Raw genomic sequence first — 20,693 nt, 5'->3', positions numbered from 1 at the left:
TGTGAGCCAGGCATGAAGAGCTGTGTGATGACCAATGTTGTACAAACGGTAAATAACTAGTTGAAATGGCGCAGTGATCCCTGGCATCTCAGTTAAGACTTCACAATAAAAAGAAATAAATGTAAGGATTTATTAGGATCGGGTTATTTAGGTTTTAAGCATTTTATAATTCCTCAATAAAGAATTATAAACAAGTTAAAACACATTTTTCATAAATCAATGTGGACTCACTATTTGGCAAGGTCCAGTAAATACTCTTACTCATCAAGGGGAACCTTATTGTAAAGTATAAAACACATTACCATTTATTAAGGATACAAACCAGTATGAATTGTCACAAAATACCCCTTTAATATCCAATGTACATAACCTGATGAAGTTAAACTCCTGAGATAATAATGAGGAAGACTGCTGATGTATGACTCTGGGAACTTGATGTGCCAAATTAATCTTTTTAAAACTTTAGATATGGTGATGTTGGTTAAATGCCAGTTCTAAAAAGTATCTGATGAAACTTGACAGATGGCAAAGACAAAGGAAGCAGAGCAGTCAGTGGGAGGCTCATCAGTACAGATACATGTGGGCTCAGTATTTGGCAAGCAACAGGTCAATCTAATGTGTTATAACAGCGCATTAACAATTTGTAAAATGTTAACATATTAATAAATAACCTAATTTCTAATCTTTTATAGGGGTAATCTTACTGTAAAGTGGTGCTGAATGAACCCTCATGGAGGAGTCACTATAGTCCAAATCTTGGCAAAGACAGCACAGGCAGGGAGTCTCTCTGTTTTTGCCTATTTATTTTTGACTCCATATGTTACATGGAGTGTTTAAACAGTCAAGTCTGTCAATGAGCATATTTGGTCTGGGTTGAGCTGCAGTCTGTTATTTATACAACATGATATATTTTAAACGGGGCAACACACTGAGGCAACTGTTCACCTATTGGACTGTATGCTCACACATCAGTGGAGCCACACTGTTCATGCAGTGAGCAAAGTGCAGATCTGTGCATAGTGTAGTGAAGCCAACACATGCCTCAATTTATGTCCAGTTACAAGAGAAAAGGACAGAAAGGTACACAGCCTAGAAAGAGCATGCACGATCTTGAAGAAGTCTTATGTGTCAGACTGGATGGGGGATCATTTGGAGAAGGGACAACACAGTCAGAAGGCATCTCAGCTTTGATTCTGTCTAAAACCATCTTGGATGAGAGGGGAGATGTCTTCAGTTTTACAACAGTCCAGTAGACAGTGTAATCTCAGCTGTACTGTACACACATATCTATGAGCATACCTTATCTATGAGGCTGGTGTCGCAGCGACCTGTCTCCAGCAGTAGACGAACGATGTGTGTGTGCCCATGCTCACTGGCGCACATCAGGGCCGTGGAGCCCTCGCGGTCCTGGGCATTTAAATCCGCGCCGCAGCTCAGGAGGAGCTTCACCATGGCAACGCGGCCGTGGCTCACCGCAAGCATGAGTGCCGTCTGGCCTGCCTGGAGAAAGATTGAGAAATACAGAGAATCAGACTTAAACAGTGAGAGGATATGTATGAAGGGGAGATATAAAAATAAACAAAAAGAAATGCAGGGTTGGGAAATTAGGGAGGAAAAGCGGGATAGAGGGGATAAAAAGGGGAGGTAAGTGTAATGTTTTGAAATAAAAAATTTGTATCTGGACATTTAAAGGTTCCTGTGACTTCAGTCTGCTTTCCTAGGCTAACATGCTGTTCCTTCCCATTTTTACATTTTGTTTGGTTTGCACTATTAGATGGCCTTGCTGTCGGGGAAAAAATAGCTGGAGTTGTGGTGCATTCCTGTAAAGTGACCCACTTGTAAAAATTTGCTAACATGATCAAATTTCCCCAGAGGATTTATTAAATTGCCTTCCTGCCTGAAATACAACTTCCTTTACAACAATAACACACCATACGACACAGCAAATCCTTTGATATTCAGTAAATGGAGGGGAAGTGATGTGTCAGTGCCAGTGCATACTGTATATTACCTGTCTGGAGCATGCATTGACGTCACCCAGTTTCAAAAGTTGTTGTGCCACCTCCAGATCATCAGGGCTCTCAGCAGCCGTCAGCGCAGCAAGCATCACTGGAGTGTAGCCTGCTTTGTTCACATTGTCTGTCTCACATAGACCTGAACACACAAACGCAAGGTTTTACTGGGTCAAAGAAAGAATTTTAAAATTGAGTATCTGAATCTATGCTCTACTGTTCTGTATTCAGCTGTGTGTGCTGCTGTGTGTGTTTTTCAGCTCACCAGTATCCAGCAGCAGTTTGACCACAGGGAAATTTGAATGTGACACACTGTAGTGGAGGGCCATATTCCCATTGCCGTCTGTCAAGTTAACTACATATGGCAGGAGAGTAGGTGTGGTCAAGCCCACTTGTCGCAGGTATAATCTGACAGTATCGGCCTGCGAGTCTTTCTGACTGGAGACCTTGAACCACTCCTGGTAGAGCACCACTAAAACCTGACGCTGAGGAGAAACGTGGGAGAGAAAAGATATAAATGAAAAAGTTGCCACTAGCACCATTTTTATTGTTACCTGAACAGGTTTTTTTTACTGTTTGAGCTGTTGAGCAGCTTGCATTTTCAGCCAGAGGAATGGCACTATAAACCACCTTGCTCTATATTATTCTACTCACTGAAGCCAAAAAATAAAGTACCCGAAGCATTTTCCCCACACAAAACTAGTTTTTATTGCTGTTTCGGAAAGTAAAGAAGGCATAATTGTTCCGGCATTAGAAAAGGATACACTCATTAAAAGATCTTCTAGTTTATACAATGTGGCGGACAGATTTATGACCATGATTATTTACTTTAAAATCCGATACGATTACATTGAATCGGTTTGCACAGTTTCCGACAGCCAAAAGAAAGTCTTACCATTTCTTTATCTGGGGATGAAACTTCTTCCATGCGGTCTCTTACGTAGAGGCAGGCATCTATAAAACTCTTGTCAACTTTCTCTCTGGAAACAAAGACCAGATGAGACAACAGTCTTTTTTTAGATCTTTTTCAAATATTTTTAAAGTCAAGGACTTTCAAGCAGACCAGGAATACGTGAAAAAACAAAAAATTGAACCCAGCACACTCCACATCTGCTCTTTTCTTTGTTGTCTTTACTGCTTTTTCAGGTTTAATGTGGAAATACCAACAAGTCTGCATAACATATGGCCAGGAGACTGATGGCTACTTCGGCTTTTGTGTAAATTCTGTCTGGGATGAAAACAAAAGATAAAAGATGGCTTGCAGGACTCTTCAGCACACACACACATCGGTCAGCTGTGTGACACACTGAAAGCACATGCAAACCTTGATGGTGACAGTTTACACTGATTCACTGCCCAATAATATCCACAAAGTGTTCATGCTGCTCGTCTGTCATGCACGGTCGGACTGCACATCTCAAGCAGCACTGAGCCTGAGTGGATCACACTCACTGTGTACTGTACTCCAGCCATAACACACATGTACATGTACAGGCACACACACATAGGAATGATCAGACAGATGCTGAGTGATGACTTAATATGCGTCCTGCCTTCTCCCAGGGGCCCCATCTACTGTCTGGCCCAGGGCCCTCAGCCATGTCCACATACCTGAGACAGATAAGTGATCAGTCAGCGACAGGGAGGACAATACTACTGCTTATTTGCTTTTTGTCCAAGAGCCCTTGCGCTTCAGGGAATGATGCGTGTCTGTGTGAGTGAGAGCAGCTCATATTGAAGTGTGTAGATGCAAGTTGTGTGTGCTGCGCGTGTGTGTGAGGCTTATTGTACATTAAAGCCTTTTGTGGAAACAGGTGTGTGTTTAGTGTGTATGTGTATAAAACAGGATTATGGTGTTTGAGCATAGCAGTGAGTCTGTGCAAGATATTAAGTGGTAAGCAGGGGTGCAGGGTTGTACAAAAGTGTAAGTAGCAAGGAGTGTGTGCTAATTGGATTTCTGTGTGTGTGTGTGTGTGTGTGTGTGTGTGTGTGTGTGTGTGTGTGTGCGAGGCCCACTGTATATTGAAGCGTCATTCAGCACCTGTCTCAGACAAAGTATGTAGGCTGTGGCTGGACACAAAACAAAGCACTCAATTGTGCTTACCTGAGAGCACACGTCACACTGTCGTCTCTATGGGTGTATTTTACATGATAAGGCTGCATTGTGCTTTAATTACATCCCTCGCATTTACAGTGTTTACATTCTTTTTATACATTCGCTTTATGAAACCCTGGCTATTCTGTGCTGTTGCCATGTCTTCCTTCATTCGCTGTGGATCACACTGAGCAGAGGGTTTACAGTTGAGATTGCTTGGTTAGATGTGTGTTACTGAAAAAGAGAAGATGACTAAGCCTTTTTTCAACTTGCCTCATGTATGCTTCACTATCAACGATCTTCAGCAGCAACAGACAGCAGTCCATGCTGACCAATCGCAGTTCATCGTGTACCCAAACAGTATCTTATCCCTGACATGTGGTCACAAGGCCCATGTCACCTACAGTATAGTCTACAGAGGCTCTGCAGCTATGGCCTAACCCATTGCACACAACAACAAACGCAGCTTTACTGTCTGTCTCACCCCTCAGCCTGTTCTTCCAGGAGTTCCTGGCTGCCTTCTGGATCCAGCAAGCCCCTTTCATCCTCCCTCTCTGCAGCCACAGCACCTCCTCCCTCAGCTGAGACCTCTGCATCCTTCTGCTGGGTCTCTGCTCCCTCCTCAGGCTTCTCTGCCAGCTGAGGCTCTGTCTCCGTCTCTTTTTCCTTCTCTACCCCTGGTTCTGAGCTGTCCTCCTCCACCTCCTCCTTCGGCTTTTCATCTCCACTGGACTCTTCGCTCGATGTCGTCTCATAGCTGGAGGAGGACACAAACAGTCATTCACACACTTTTGTATACTCTAACTAGGAAGTATTTTCTCACTTTTTTAGGGAAAAGTTGTCTCTTGTAGTCATTCAACACAGACTAAACAGAAATCCATCTTTAAGTTGTGCAGGACAGACAGCACTTTGTCTGTAATGAGCTTTGGAGCATTTAACTCGTGTTTTTTCTCTAAACGTAAGCATGTGGACAGAAATTAGGCATATACTGAAGCAACCACATCAAAGAAACACCCAAGCAGTTAAAAGCAAATATGAAAGTAGCTGTGTCAACATAGACCAGGGCCTGATAAATACTAACAGGCCATTCGCCTTTAGACCTCAACTGTGACATGAAAAAGATGCTTGTCTTATACAACCTTGGTCCACATATCCAAAACATCCTTCACACAGTTAAACATATACATGAAAATCCATAGGTATGTTTGCACACTCACATATGCAACCTTGGACAAAACACAGTCTTGTTCAGGTGGGAAAGGCTGGAGTTATATTAAGAGCCATAGAGGTAGCTGGTGTAATCATTGGGGTGTATCATGAAGGAACCTCTGTGAGGCCAATGATCAGATAAGTCTTATATTGAATGCCACGGATTCATGCTTCTTTCTAGACACACACACACACACACACACACACATCGAGACAACACACCACAAGAGGCGTTCAGGGGCCACAGCATTCCCTGGATTCCAGAGGAGCTCAAGGGAGAGCAAAGATAGGTTAGACCATCCAAAGAGAAGAAGTACAAACAGTAGCCCACTTCCTCGTGTGGGCAGAAGCCTAAAGATAGTCAGAGAAAATATTGTCGTCTGAAATGTCTGTCTTATTATAAATAGCATCTACTCGATTTTGTTTGGAAAGAAGCAATACGACAACAAAATCGAGAGATTTATTTCTGCTACAGAGGTTAAAAACTCAAAAGAGTCAAACTAAACATGGATAATCTTATTTAACTTATTAATGGTATGCAGATCTTGTAAAAACACTTTGTGTATATTTATAAAAGGAGGAGATCCTGAAAAAAAAACACTGATGGTTCCTTATTTGTTCTGGAGAATGTAAGCAGATCATTTTGAAACAGGGAGGAAGGAATAGACCACACCACAGCTCCGACAAAACATAGCAAAGACAAACAGGTCATAAAACAGTAAAGCTCAGGAATGTAAGAACAGGAACGCAGGGATAAAACAAATCAATATTATGCAGGAGATAACACCACCATGGAATTGTAGAATGACTTTAAAAAGCAAATGATGAGAATATTGGAGGTATTGCATGGACATGCCTGATAAGTGGCAATAGAAACAGAAAAAAAGTTTTATATAGAGAAGTTTTCAGTCCATTAAACTATTATCTTTGTATTGAGTGACTGATTAGATGGCTTTACTATCTTTGGGATTTCTCACAAAAAGAGACGGAGCACATATTGAAAAAGGAAAAGTTTTTGGTTTATAAAACAAAGCCAGTAGGCTTACAAATGTTGTACCATTGAGTTATTTACGCTAAATAAGTATATGTGCGTGTAGCTCTGTAGCTGAACTAATGTGAGAGAAACATTAATTACTCATTAATGAGTAGTTCCTGAATAACTCTGACTCGGGGACTGTAGTAGATAATGATGAGTCACTAGAGGAGATACTGCTCAGTAAGATGTATCACTTTACTGGGGGGTGCACAAAAATAGTATCTAATGATTGGCTAGATAGATAGATAGATAGATAGATAGATAGATACTTTATTCAGTAATTAATATGTTGTTGCGAGTTTTTGCTACTCAGTAACTGATTTGTAGTTAATCAGGACTTACTCATGAAGAAAGTGGTCAGTATTTGTATTCACAGCTGTTTATGAACTAAACATTACCTAGTAATTCATTATTATAGTATCTCCAAAACAGTACTCTCGTAACTGATCATTTTCTAATATATAGTCCACTATTAACACTAATTCAGGAAGTGCTCATTAAAAATTCATTAATTATTTGGTTGCTCCTGATTCGATCCTCACTGTTCCTTAGTAACTACCACATTTTGTGTACCGTAATGTAAAGTGTTGCCCAAATGTCTGTCTGCAGCCACTTTCCATCTGGGGGCAAGATCTGGTCCCAACAGGATTTGTGTGTGTGTGTGTGTGTGTTTGTGTGTATACAGGTGTGTCATGTTATAACTGTAGCACCAGACACCTAACAAGAATCACACCAGTCAGAGAGAATAATCTCCTTGACACAAGCCATTGTTCTTCCAACCACTACCATCTGCTTACTTAAAATTTATCAGGTTTTACAAATACGCCTTCACACAAACACACACTCTTACAAACACACACTGCATCCAGCATCAGCAAATGCTGACTTAAGCATACTTGCACAAAACACTGAGGTATCATCAACACTGACAAAATGCACACACATCACATATTGTACAACACATATTCATACACACACACACACACACACACACATCCACGCTCCCAGCAGCAGCAGTGAGGTCAAATTCGGGGTAGTGTGTTTTCAAATGGGCTTGTTGACGAACAGCATGAAGCAGATGTGTGAGACACAGCTGGACTTAGTTCACAGACACTGTGGTCAAACTCAGATGAACAATGAGATAGCTGTCACACTCAGCTAACGGCAAATTGAGTGCGAGTGCATATGCTACATCATTAACAAACAGACATTTGCTTACAACTTGTGTACTTATTGACAGATGGTCGGATAAAACAGGATGGAGAATCTTTCTGCTTCAAAATCCAAACTGCTGTCGATGGATTAATAAAAAGCATGTGCACATATTTACCTGGTTAAAGTCTACAAAAATCCTACTAATGAGGCCTATATGGGCAGTATATTTGAGCAGTGCTTTACTTTCAAATTGAGCATGATATATTCTTACTTTTTGCATTTGTTCTCTTTCTACAGAACCAAACCCAGGTACCATTTGACATACCTCTCAGAGTTACCTGGAGTTATTTTACACAGTAACACATTAAACCTGACAGCTTTGAAAATTTAAGCTATGTAATCCCTGTTCTGTAGAGTGTCTACACGTATATAATGATACATTCAGGTAGCCTGCAATAATGCACACAGTCTAAGCCTTAATTCTCCACAAGAAATAAAAAAGTAACAAAAAACATGCTTGGACACACAAATAAAAATGCCCCAAAACATTCTGCAGCACATGTAAAAACAAGAATCACATAGAGATAGTACACTGATTAAAAAGTAGATTTTACCCTCCATTCACCCCAACAAACTTCAGGTTTTTCTTGGCTCCTTTATTCCCCTGCTTGTCAGCAACACCATTTTTCTTCATAATAGATTTGAGACCTGGTGAAGAGGAGGACAGAATAAGAGAGGGAGAAAGAGGGGAGAAAAAAGGGAGAATTCAGATTCTGTTATTTCTAACATGTTCTCATGCCTGAACATAAAAAGCAGTAGGTTGTTTGTGAGTGGCTCATATGAGCATTTAAGATTGTTGAAGTATGACTGAGCTTATGTTCATGGTTAGTCTTTAGAAAAGCATGTCCGTGCACCTACAAATGTGCAGCCGTTACTGCATTTTCTATTCAATTAAACTATAAACTCCTCCAAGAGTCATATATAACATATTCTTCAGTCAAAATAAATGCTTTATCTTTTAAACACAGAGGGATGAATGTATTTTTTCTCCATCGTGTGTATCCAACAAAGACGATCAAAACATCTGAGTTTATAGGTTATGTATGTTATAAATAAATGAATACTGAGTAAAAGCAATACATCAAACTTATATTAGTAGCTCATGAGACCACAGACAATAATGGTTTGCACATGTTTCCTTGTGCAAGTGTAGACAGTACACTTGCCTGCTTGTTTCTGTGCATCCGTGTGTGAAAGTATGTGTATCTCTTCGAAAACATTTTTAGCCTGGGTGATATTGAAGAACCTCTGGATGCAATTATAAGCAAGTATAGCTCATCAAATTGTGTGGAATCCCTATATTGGCAGAGAAAGGGGAAGCGAGGGCCCCATCAAGACAGCAATAAGTCCAATGTGAGTGAACAGCACCACATTGTTGAGAAAAATGTCATCTCTCTTAATAGGAGTGCCGGACAAAAACTTGTTATTGTGAGGTCATTAGGTATTTACAAAAGCAAAGCATGATGGCAATTAGACCAAAATTTGGTTTTGTACAGGACACTAAAGAACTTAATAGAATAGACTTGCAGTTATTTGATGTTACAAATGTTGTTCAGGACCACCCAAAGTATTTTCTGGGCAACATACCCAGGTCAAGATTATAGACCTTAACGACAACATACAACTTTGACATTGTCAGGCCCACTTGTATGTAACTATGTATGTAACTACCCTATAATTGATTCTGCATGGGCTCCTTTGCTGACTCCCCCTTGGCTCTAAGCCCGGTTTGGCTGTCTTAGTTGAGCCTGACAGCAAACATGGTGCACAGGCACTGTAATGTTTTATGCAAGGACATAAGGATGTGGCTTTGAGCCAGAACCCACCAGCTGAAAAGATCCCAGCGACCACCATCTAAGAGGAAGAATGCTTTTAGATTCAGTATCTCTCAGGAGATAGCAGCGGGGAGAGGGGAAGTTAGGAATATATCTGGCATTTAAATACATCCTCTTGCCATCTTCTAATAAATAAAACAATGATGTAATTTAACCTTCCTTCACTGTGTCAGAGACACTTTAAGATATTTCACTCATCCATACAAATCTCTAAAGCTCAACTAGAGTCTCTGATGACTGGGATGAACAAGAGTTCTAAGAGTAAAAGTGATGGTTCCTGTTTCCAGTATTTGTAGAAATGAAAGACAGATGTATTTTTGAGGATTAAGGACTCAGGCTGGGAATCTCAGATGTGAAAGATGTAGAAAGTGAACAGAGAACACACATATATGTGGGCACACACACATGCAGGAACGTTTACACAGGAATACTTACAGTGCACAGTCAAATGGGTACTCAAGCAAGGCCCTTGCACACTCACTCACACACACATCAACGATGCCTTTCTTCCCTCCCTTGATGTCTCGCTGTTCTGTATCTGGCCCAGGAGCTTAAGTACAGAATCACTCTGCTATCACACACATATTTTATGTTGAGAGTTCATTTTAAGTTCACTGTTGGGAGTACAGTATACATGAGTCATTTTAAGTGTTTTCTGTGTGTGTGCTTGTGGAGTGTGTATGCATGTGTGTGTGTGTGTGTGTGTTTGCTATGCTGTGTGAAGCAAGAAATGTGTATTTGATCTACTCTCGTAGATCAAACAGTGAACCATGTCATTTCACCAGAGCTAACATGTTTTGTAGCCCCTCGTATATGACAGCCAATATTTATTGTATCTTTGAAACAGTATGTATTGCCTATAGATATTTAAATGTCTATATGCTGTCACCAAAGATGACAGCATATTAGTATTACAAAGTTTACAGTTTTTCACAGATTAATGCTACTCCTTTACTTTATGTCTGTCACTAATGTTCCTATGATTCAAAGCAGATATAAATATAAAAGAGGGCTTGTAGTTGGTCATTTTATATCTTTATAGCTGAATATGATGAACTACAGCGAAGCAGGCAGTGGAAACGTATTATCTGATTACAAAAAAGAGATGGGGCCTACTGAGTTACACCTTTATCTCTTGAACTCATGTTAGAGTGGCTTCAGATGAATCAAAAACAGGAAATATACCAAAGAGAGATAACATAACATTGAACCAGAAAGTAAAGTGGACATTTCCCCTTCAATTAGACAACGGAAAATAAATGGGAGTGTATTGGCAGGTAGATTTGACAATAAATTATGAAGTCCGTATCACTTAGAGTCATTGAACTACTGGCAAAGTATCAGATAATTAAGTAACTAGAAAAGTCACAGATGTATTTTAGATAAAAGAAAAACTAAATCTTTTTTTTCCTACTAAAACAGCATAGTAAAACTGATCATAGTGACAGTGGTCAATGTGTATTGTTGTATATAGCACGGAAGCAGAGAGAAACACAGATTAACTCCACAGGAAGTATCCTAAAAAGTCAAGCAATTCACTTCATTCCTACCCCAACCCCAGTGCTGCATATGTAACGAGACAGGTACAGGATAACCCTCATATTGATTTAGTGCTATTGATTGAGGCACCAAAAGACATGATTTGACAGCACATGAGTTTTTCTAAATAGAATCTAAAACTGCTGTGGTTTCAGGTTGCAGAAAGTACAGTCACTAAGAAACAGACCTGCTTGCTGTGAATACACCACCCTGTTGTCAGTTTGACAGTAATAGTGTGTGTCTCACATCAGCTGAGAGGTGTGCCGGTATGCAGAACTAAGCGATCCGCCTGAGCAAGTGACACCACAGCAATCTGTCAAATCTTTCTGGCAATATTAGGCTATTATGTCTGAAACTAGGGTGTCTTCCTTTAGATCAGTCTCTCAGTTTAGTTTAGAAGTAGTTTATGTATTTTGATTATTATGGATCAACAAAGACTTGTATATAATCTGCTTCGGTGGCTTTGAAGTAATACTAATATTTTGGATGCATTTACCTCTGGTGTGTTTTGTGAGTTCTGAGAAGATATTGTCCAAAGACGCACTGAGGTAGTCATTGTTAATACTATGACTAACTTGTTGAGTGCTTTGTAATGTTGTTTTTGATAAATTACTTGATTTTACAGCTCTGCCGTCTTGGCAGAGATCAGATGAGACATGTTGTAATTATGTGGCATGGAAAATAGGGGTTGTGAAAGAAACATTTCAGTGAATGTGAGAGGATAATGGATTCAGCTCAGTGAGTCTATTACAAATACGTAAGCAAGTGTTTGACATACAAATTCACAAATGTGTGTACAGTATAAACCATGGGGTCCTAACTGAACCACAGCCCTACCTTGTTCTTGCTGTTTGTTGGCAGCAGCAGCTTTCTGGCCTGGTGAGTAGAAGGCAGAGAGGACACTGAGCGAGCTGACCAGTTGACTTTGAATAGAGCTCATTTTGGAAGGACCAGGCTTCCCTGCTGGTTTCCCTGTTGTTGCTGCAGGGACCGCTTTCCCCGCAGTCTTGGCTGGTGCTCCTTTCCCTGCCTCTGCTCTTTTCCCTGCCGTCTGTTTCTGTGCACTGGGGCTCTCCTGCTGGCTGACCGTCTGTTGAGCTCCAGAGCTGCTCCCCAGCTGTGCCCACTGCTCCCCCAGAAGCCCCGTTAACCGGGTTACTACTTGGCCCAAAGCCGCAGGCGATGTTGGTGACTCACTGGAGCCTCTGCGAGGACCCTGGGCTTCGCCACTGTCCCGACGTGAGGCTTGGGCTTCACTTGAACCACGACGCTGGCCTGTTTCACTGGAGCCTCTGCGCAGTGATTGTGTCTCGCTGGCATTTTTGTGAGGGGGTTGAGTCTCACCGGAACTTCTACGAGAGCCCTGAGACTGAGGTTGGGTGTCACATGACCCCTGGCGAGTTGGGCGGGTCTGGGTTTCACCTGATCCACGACTGGCAGGTTGCGGTACGCTGGTGCCCCTCTGTGATGCTTTAAGTTCTTTGGAGTCCCTTCGAGTTGCAGTGGTCTGAGACTGAGCTTGAATTGACTTGGGCCGTGTCTGGACTCCACTGGAGCCCGGAGATGGGCCCTGAGTCTCAGCCTGAGGTTGTGATTGAGATTGTTTCTCACTAGACTCACTGGGCATCTTTGCTAGGGCGTGGTCCTCAACCTGAGAAGGAGATGGGGCTTCTTGTTTTACCTGTGGTTCTGAGCTGAGCTGAGGTGGGCCCTGCACCTCCGCTCGGGGCTGGGTTTTTGTTTGGGGCTGGGACTGCTGTGCTGGAGTTTCACTGGATCCCCTACGAGGACGCACAGGTGCAGCCTGAAGTTGAGGAGGTGACGGCTGTGCCTGTTCTGTTGAGGGCTTTCGGCCCCTCTGCGGACGTACAGGAGCTACTGTCTTCACACCTGCATTCTCTCCTGCTACTACAACTGTGTCTGTGACCACGGTTTCTTTGATTATTGCACACACAATCTCACCTTCTTCCTCATTTTCTTTCTTCTCTACAGTGTCCACTGTAACCTGTTGTGTTACTTCAGTCTTTGGAGGTATCATCTCTTTTGTTTCTGAGTCATTCTTAACCATTTCAATCTTAGATTCTGTATTTTCTCCTGCTGCAACGACTGGACTGGTGATGCCTTCATCCTGGCTTACAATATCTGAAACTACAGTTCGTTCAACTCTGCTTTCTATAACTGCAGTTGAACTCTCTGTGACAACTTCCACATCCACACTGTCCCTGTCTCCACTAGCTCCTTGAATTCTTTCATTTGCTTCCTCATCTTCCACTCTTTCCCTTACCGCAGTATCTACATCTTCTACTCTTTCTCTCACTCGGCTCTCTGCTTCTGCACCTCTGCCTGGATTGTTATCCTGACGTCTGTCCAGCTCTGTCTCAGTCTGCTGGTCTGTCCGCTGTGCTTCCTCTGTCTCTGTCACCCTATCCACAGTGCCCACTCTCTCCGTCTCTGTACCTCGGTCTACACTGCTGGCCCTTGGTCTCTGTGGATGGTCAGTCTGCGTCTCTCCCTCTGTTTCTGTGACTTGATTTACCCTTTCCGTTACAGGGGTCTCAGTCATCTGGTCCTGAGTAGTGATCCTCTCAGTTACTGTGCCCCGTTCCATACTGTTGGCTCTGGGTCTTGGTGGGCTCACAGCAGCTACTTCTGCCTCCATTGCTGACACCTGTACACGTGTGTCATCTATAATAGTCTCTGTTCCTTGATCTATGCTGCCAGTCCTTGGTTGGGGTACACACACTTCAATACAGATTCTGTGTGTATCTGTTCCCTTATCTACTGTACCAGGAGATTCTGTCTCTGTCTCTTGGTTGGCAAAATTTACTCTCTCTGTCTCTGTCCCGGTGTCAATACTCTCTCTTCTTGGCCTGTTTTGTCCTTCTGTCGCACACACCTCTACTCTCATTCCTTCACTCATTTGTAGTATTCTCTCCTCTTTTAACTTGTTCTCTTCAAATTGTTCTTTCAAAAGACTATTGGTTCTCTCTAGTTCTTGGCTAGCCTGAGTGAGCTTACTGTCCAGTGTAATTAGCTTCTCCTGTAGCTTCTGCATACTGTCTAGGTGCTCAAGTTTATCTTCTTCTACTGCATTACCATCTTGAATGCTACTAGCCTCTGTTTCTTTTATAGCCACCCTAAGTGATGTTAATTCCTGTCCTGTAATGTCCCGCGATAGCTTCTGCACGGCATGATCGAGTGGACTCTCTGTCTCTTTTTGTTTGTCTGATTTTTTTGATGGCTGTATTTGTCTCTTTGATTCGTGCTCTGACAACCCAGCCATTCCTCCATGTGCTAGGGAGCTTTTGATGGATTCCTCGTTCATCTCCTTCTCTTTTTGTAACACTGTACTTTTTTCTGTCAAACCTTGTTTCTCTTTCCCTGTTACCGGCTTTGCTGGAACACGCTCTGAAGCCTCTAAACCTCCAGTGGGTTGAGTGACGAGAGCTAAGTTGAGTTCTTCTGAAGGTCTGTGTCCTTGTGGCTGAGTGTATGTCCCAGAATCAGAACTCGGTGCTATTGTAGATGAAGACGATGTGGAGACCTGCGCTTGGGCTTGGGCCTGGGCTTGGAGCTGAAGCAGTAGCCTTTCCCTCTCCTCCCTAAGTGAACAGATCTGAGCCTTTAGTTCTGGGATGGTTTTAACCTGCTCTTCCAGCTCTCTGACCCGCTTCAATGCCACTGTGATCTGCTGGTGAAGCCCTGTCCGATCCTGAGGAACACAACGTCGCTCTGTTATGTCTGGTGAAGCACGGAACATGTTCTCCGTTGAGCCACCCTCCGGTGTTCCCACAATACGGTCTGGACTGCTTGAATCAGAACCTTTCCGCTGCTGTAGGGTGATGGGCATACTTGATGCGCGGAGCAGGTTCGGACGATTTTGAATCCCCACACCTTTATCTTCAACATCCCGAGGCCCAACTCCCGCTTCTTCTCTGGGCTTAGATGTAACATAGCCAGTTCCCTGACTGGTTGTCCCCCTGCTGCTCTGGCTGGATGCTCCCCCTTCATTTGCCCTGAAGTCGAAGATCTGTTGGACCTCTGTCACCCGGGATTTAGGCTTGGGCCCCAGGGTGGACGTCCCAGACCATGTACTGTCCTTTTCCTTAGGGGCAGGCCTGGCCCCATGCCCAGGTAGGCTGAAATTTCTGGGCAAGGTGCTGAATTTGGGTGGACCCTTGACCCTCCGTTGAATGTGGACCCTTTTGATGGTATTGCCTTTTTCAATATCATCAACGTACTTGAGGAAGTCCAGGTCCAGGTGGAAGCCATAGGGAGTTTCCACTGAGTAGGGCAACTGCTTCCTCTGAACACTGCCTTCACTGGCCTTGGTCTGAAAGCCGTTGGCTGTAAGGAATAAACATGAAAATCAATCAGTCAATGCTTGTCCTCCTAGTACTACAAATAGAAACAGCAACCACAATGACAGCTGAAATTAAACAACTGAAAAGTAGTTACCTATGAAACTGCTTGACAAAATGAACATGAACCAAATAACAGATTCTCGTCAGCATTATCATTCCTTTTCACCCCCTTGTATAGACAGGCTGTACTGTGCTGCACACATGGTGCTTCATTATGTAAAACCATATCACTTACTGGGAAGTAATTATCATGCAGTGATTACGCCAGAACAGACTAATCAGCATGCAAAATGCTGCTCATGCTGTGTGAAGTAACAGGGGGTGGTTATCACCTGAGAGAAATAAACCCTCCATTGCTTCTGGTCACATACAGGAACAAGAAGTTAAACAATTAACCCCTCATACCAAATACTGCATTATGTAATGAAAAATATCTGATTCTGCAGTACATGACTAGTTATTGTTCCTACAGTAGTATAGAAATCCAAAAGAACGGATTCGTGGCACAACAAGTTAGAAGGGGATTGTTTATTTAAATGCAGGCTTTGTGACACTCACCACTTTTCTTGTCCATCATGGGAGGCGGAGTTCTCAGTCATCGACTTGTGTTTGCTACAGTTGGAGCTGGCAGCCTGGATGTGAGAAATGAGAGAGCTGTGTGAGAAACTGAAATATTATCCACAATCATCATCATCTGAACAGAAATGAATTGTACATTCTGCCGTGTCTAATTTTACAAGAGATTGACAGATCTGTGGGATCAAATGAGAGAAAGAAAACAGTGGCCTATCTGCTCCTTGTGGACGACGACATTTGCATCTTGAAATATTAAAAAGATTCACTCATTTTCACCCATTCAGTACAACGCTGAAATAAGCCAAAATGATCACATGTTTTCCTCTCTGAGATTAGATATTGAATAAGTTATGTCAGACCATATACAGAGAGAAATACAAACATGATCCCTAATGCACACGCAGTGATGTTTTGATAGCAAAAAAAGGCACTTTGTTTATGACAGATGGTTGCCTTAGAATTGTTCAGTACATAGCAGGGCAGCTGTGCTAAGAAAATAATTATTAGCCTCATAACTCATAACTATGACTCTAAGTGTGTAATCGAATTGTAATAAAAAGGAAAACCTGCAGTTAAATATTGTGGAGTCGCAGCTACACCAAAGACAACATTATTAAGTTATACAAAGCAACAGCGAATAACACAATAAGGGGAAAGGCAGTGCCACTGTGTCCATTAACTTAATTTCATTCTCATTGCTGAGCCAGACCTTTAGAAATCACTTAAAGTCAACACAACCCTGGACAGGCCCACAGAAAGGAGCATGTCCTATTTAGTACCACTTTGCATCATTTCTTATAGTTGGAGAAGCCAAGAAACCAGAGCCCATTCTTTTACAATGAACTTACTGAGTAGTAGAATTAAGTGAGATAGAAAACAGTTCAGCAAAGGGGGTGAAAACTTTTAAGGGGTTATGTAAAGTTTACTAATAAAATATCCAATAGTACTCATAAAACTCAAGCAATTTGCCTGGGTTTTATTTGAGTGAGCTGCACAGTTTAAATCCATATTAAATGAACGTTTCAGCCCTTACAGCCAAATATCAACTTTTAGGCTATTTAGCAAATAAGCACACATTATTCATGAAATTTCCATGCAAATTTGTGTCACTGGAGAACATATCTGTTAGTGCGGTAGGAGGTTGTACAGTGGGAGACACAGCGCGCAAGTGCCTGAAGCTCTGGTTTAATAAGTGCTGGAGTCCAAACTTCCAAATTTGAGGTACTTTCAGTGTAAATTAACAGTTTCATTATTTTAGTAGGTGGTTTACCACAGCATATAGAGTATGTAATTTTCCACCAGGCTTTCATACACTGTATTTTATTGTGCACTTGTGTTAAAAGTTACTGCAGATGTCATAACGGATGCTATATTTCAATGCGTATAGTAATAATAGTGCAACAGCGCAGGCCATTTTGCTTTAATGGTGTTTCCTCTGTCATATATCATTTCCTTTCCTATTCGCTACCATTTTTACACTCAAGGAAGATAAAGGTCTTGTGGGAATATGGAAACACTGTCTGTAAAGAGGCAGATTTCCTGTTTGAAATGACTGCTTTGATGTCTTAAAAGAATGAGAACAGGCACCTCCACGGTATAGTCTACAAGAAGTTTGTGATACTGAAAAAAAGAATATTTTTGTATTTCTATTGCATTTCTAAAACCCACACCCCACTGCAACAGCTGTAATTATTCTAAAATTGCAGTAAAATTGCATTAACACAACCATGCAGATATGTTTGTGTGGTTGTATAACGCAGTACTTATCTGATATACAGTAGTTTGGTGTAAGTGCATAGTCCTGGCCACGGGGTAAGTTGTGTGTTGTGCAGTGCTGAGTAGGGACATATTGCAAGGCGAGCATTACATGAGCTGGCAATGTAATCAATCAAAATGACAGCCAGTCCACCCAGGGACCTAAACGGGAACTGTGACAAGCTATTTGGCCCATGTACTGTCTTCATAGATTGAGCCTTAATAATGAAAAGAATTGGTGACCTGAAGCAGAATTGTTGTCTCTGTTACAGATGAACAGATATACACACACATACACAGAGACACACAGATCAACTGACTGACAGCCTCTGCACAGGATCTGACACAATGTGATTGCTACCATGGCAACCATTCTTCAATCCACTACTTCTGCGTGTCCCAGGAGTGAGGAGAGCACAGGCATTCCTGGATCCTGATGCTTGGTGCGACTACGATCACCTCACTGTCCTTAAGGCTTAATTAGCCGATTTGGGAGCAGAAGAATGCTGCTCGTAATTGCTGACTGAAGTGCAGGCAGACCCCGCTGGCAATTACACACAGTGGGCAGGCAACAAAACCTTCCTTAATTAGATCATTACCAAAACGGAGAGACGGAGGAAGAGTGGGAAAGAATGAAGAGGGGGGGGGGGGGTGAAAACGGAGGAGAGAAAAAAGAATAGAGGTAGGGCGGAGAATGTGAAGAATGAAATCTTGAGTTTGACAGAAAGAAATAAGGAGGACAGACATGATAGAGAAGACGTGCTGGGAAAAGATTTGCCACCCTAACAATCAGTGACTTGACAGAATTGCGAGGAATTTCCCTAACAAGGGAGAATGTACCTGACCTTCCCTACAGTGCAGTTGCGAGGATTTTTTAAAGTTTCCTCTTTTAATTAAAGTCACTCTTAATCCTTGTGTGGCTAATGAAGGCCTCAGAGCAACAGAAGAATCATATTGTATTTGGTGAGTCACTGCATTGCAACAGAGATGATCACCATGAATGATGAGCCATAATATCGGCCCATAAACACCAACCGGGAGTAAATTTGTATAACCAAACAGTGTTATTACAGCATGGTAACTAGTAGATTATCCAGGTTAGGTTAGTAATTAAATATTGGAAACCCCTGATGGCACTGATGATGCACGATCCACTCTGGATTACAGTTATAATGACTATGAGCTGAAGGCTCATGAGGGCAATGCTAATCCAAATTGATAGTATTTGCCAGAGGCTACACAAGGCTAAAAAGAAGCCTCAGGCATGTTTAAAACTGCGTTTTTGTGCCGGCTTCAATTTCGTCACGCTCTTTGTCAGTGTTTTTTGCGTCTAGTTGAGTCAGTGTGCTCGAACATGACACTCCACTCCAGACACTCCAAGTCTCACACATGCACATAACCCCTTAAAGGACATGCAGCAATCTCTCAACACCAATCCAATAAGCGTGACAGCTGGTCGAGCGGCGATGACATGGGTAATGTGAAGCCCGGAAGACAGGAATAATGAGAGTACAGTAAATAAGCTCATACTGACAGCCAGGGGTTTTCATATGTCATCAGCACGGAGACCTTAAACAAAGTAATGTAGTTATTTTTTGGGGGGTTATTTTGGATCAGAAACTCAGGGAATCGACTAAATACTTAATGTTGTATTCTAAATGCTAAAAACATTTTAAGCAGTTTCTGCCAATAGAACATGTGACTACATAAATTAAGGTTACACTGACTGCCAAGCTTTTCAAATTATATACACACCCACTGAAGGATTCATATAAATACACCAGACAAACACACGTTCACAAAATATGACCGCTGACCCGACCGACCAAGGAGGAGGAAAAGCATTAATTGAATGTCATGGGTCATTACATCGGAGAGCCTACGTGTAGATTGAATTAGTCTGATACACTGACACAGAGCAGGCTCAGATAGACGACAGTCCAACAGGAAATAAGATTGGAGAGCACAAGCAGGGGACAGGAGGTGGGCGGTAGGGAGAGAGAAAGCGGGCGAGAAAGTGAAAAACGAGTAAAGATGGGAGTGGCAGCTGTACACACTCATATCTCAGACATGCAGAGCAGCTTTACCGTTATGTTTCCCTCTCTTCCAGCTCTCCTTCTGTCACTTTCTGTCTCATACTCTGTCTCATTTTTTCTTTTTAAAGTAAGCATGAATGCATCATGATCTCTCAGTGCTGTGCACTGGCTGCAGCTGCAGATCTAAACACAAGTGCTCATCAGCTATGTGAAAGCAGCAGTTGTTGCGAGCAGCAGCAGCAGCAGAGGAGAGAGAGAGGAAAAAAAAGCAACAATAGCACAGGTTGCAAGTCCTTATCACAGCCCTGACATGGGACCAACTATCTCTGTTTACCCTTGTACTACCCTGAGAATGAAGGCAGGACTGTCCAGCTTAATACACCAGCTCTCAGCCTGAGATAGACACAAACAAATTCAAGCAAGAGCACAGACACAGATAAAGACATACAAATGGAGAGTACTCAGTACTTTGGATAAATGCCTTCTGCAGCACCATCTTACAAGGACGACAATGTCAACAAAGCAGTAAAAGGTGGTATCTAATGGAGCACCGCAATAAAGATTAGTTTGCAACATAATTTGAGGGTTTAGAAGTACCCTATTAACATAGAAGAAGAAGAAGACATTTTTAAATTTAAAATTACTAGATTAAAAAAAAAAAATCCAGCTGTTTCTAACTTCAGCTATTGCATCTCAACCACACTTGGTTTAGTTTTCCTCGCCTCACCAGAGAAATGAAATAACTCAGGCAAGTTTTCAGGATTTCAAAGCTTTCACTAAGCGGGTTTGCTTCATTCGAATTAGACGATTTATTGTTGAAAGTCAATCAGGACCACGACTGGGATCGTTCTGTCTGTGAAGAGCTAGACTTTACCCAGTCGGTCGGCTTTCCACTGCTACAGTTCAGGCCGATGCTTTTTCATACTTTCGTATTGCTTTTTTTTGCCTTTACATTATTTGGGTCGCTTGTTATGAATGTGGCTGCATTTAAATGGAGGAGGAAGGAGCGTGATCAGTTGGC

General features: G+C 42.1%; 1 protein-coding gene across 2 annotated transcripts in view; it reads right to left on the bottom strand.

The window, feature by feature from the left end:
* Positions 1-20,693, bottom strand: part of kank4 (KN motif and ankyrin repeat domains 4) — a 69,747-nt gene that overhangs the window by 5,407 nt on the left and 43,647 nt on the right. For both annotated transcript variants that reach the window (XM_070831784.1, XM_070831783.1), the window contains exons 2-9: positions 15,864-15,937; positions 11,779-15,288; positions 8,122-8,215; positions 4,592-4,864; positions 2,908-2,992; positions 2,278-2,497; positions 2,012-2,154; positions 1,300-1,500 (exon numbers count right to left, since the gene is read on the bottom strand). In XM_070831784.1, the coding sequence (XP_070687885.1) occupies positions 1,300-1,500; positions 2,012-2,154; positions 2,278-2,497; positions 2,908-2,992; positions 4,592-4,864; positions 8,122-8,215; positions 11,779-15,288; positions 15,864-15,882 (4,545 nt within the window). In that variant the 5' untranslated portion in view covers positions 15,883-15,937. The remainder of the gene's footprint in view (positions 1-1,299; positions 1,501-2,011; positions 2,155-2,277; positions 2,498-2,907; positions 2,993-4,591; positions 4,865-8,121; positions 8,216-11,778; positions 15,289-15,863; positions 15,938-20,693) is intronic.

This window comes from Pempheris klunzingeri, chromosome 6 (genome assembly GCF_042242105.1).
Source record: "Pempheris klunzingeri isolate RE-2024b chromosome 6, fPemKlu1.hap1, whole genome shotgun sequence".
Lineage (NCBI taxonomy): Eukaryota > Metazoa > Chordata > Actinopteri > Acropomatiformes > Pempheridae > Pempheris > Pempheris klunzingeri.
The sequence above is the reverse complement of the archived record's forward strand: the minus strand, read 5'-3'. Positions and strand labels throughout refer to the sequence as shown.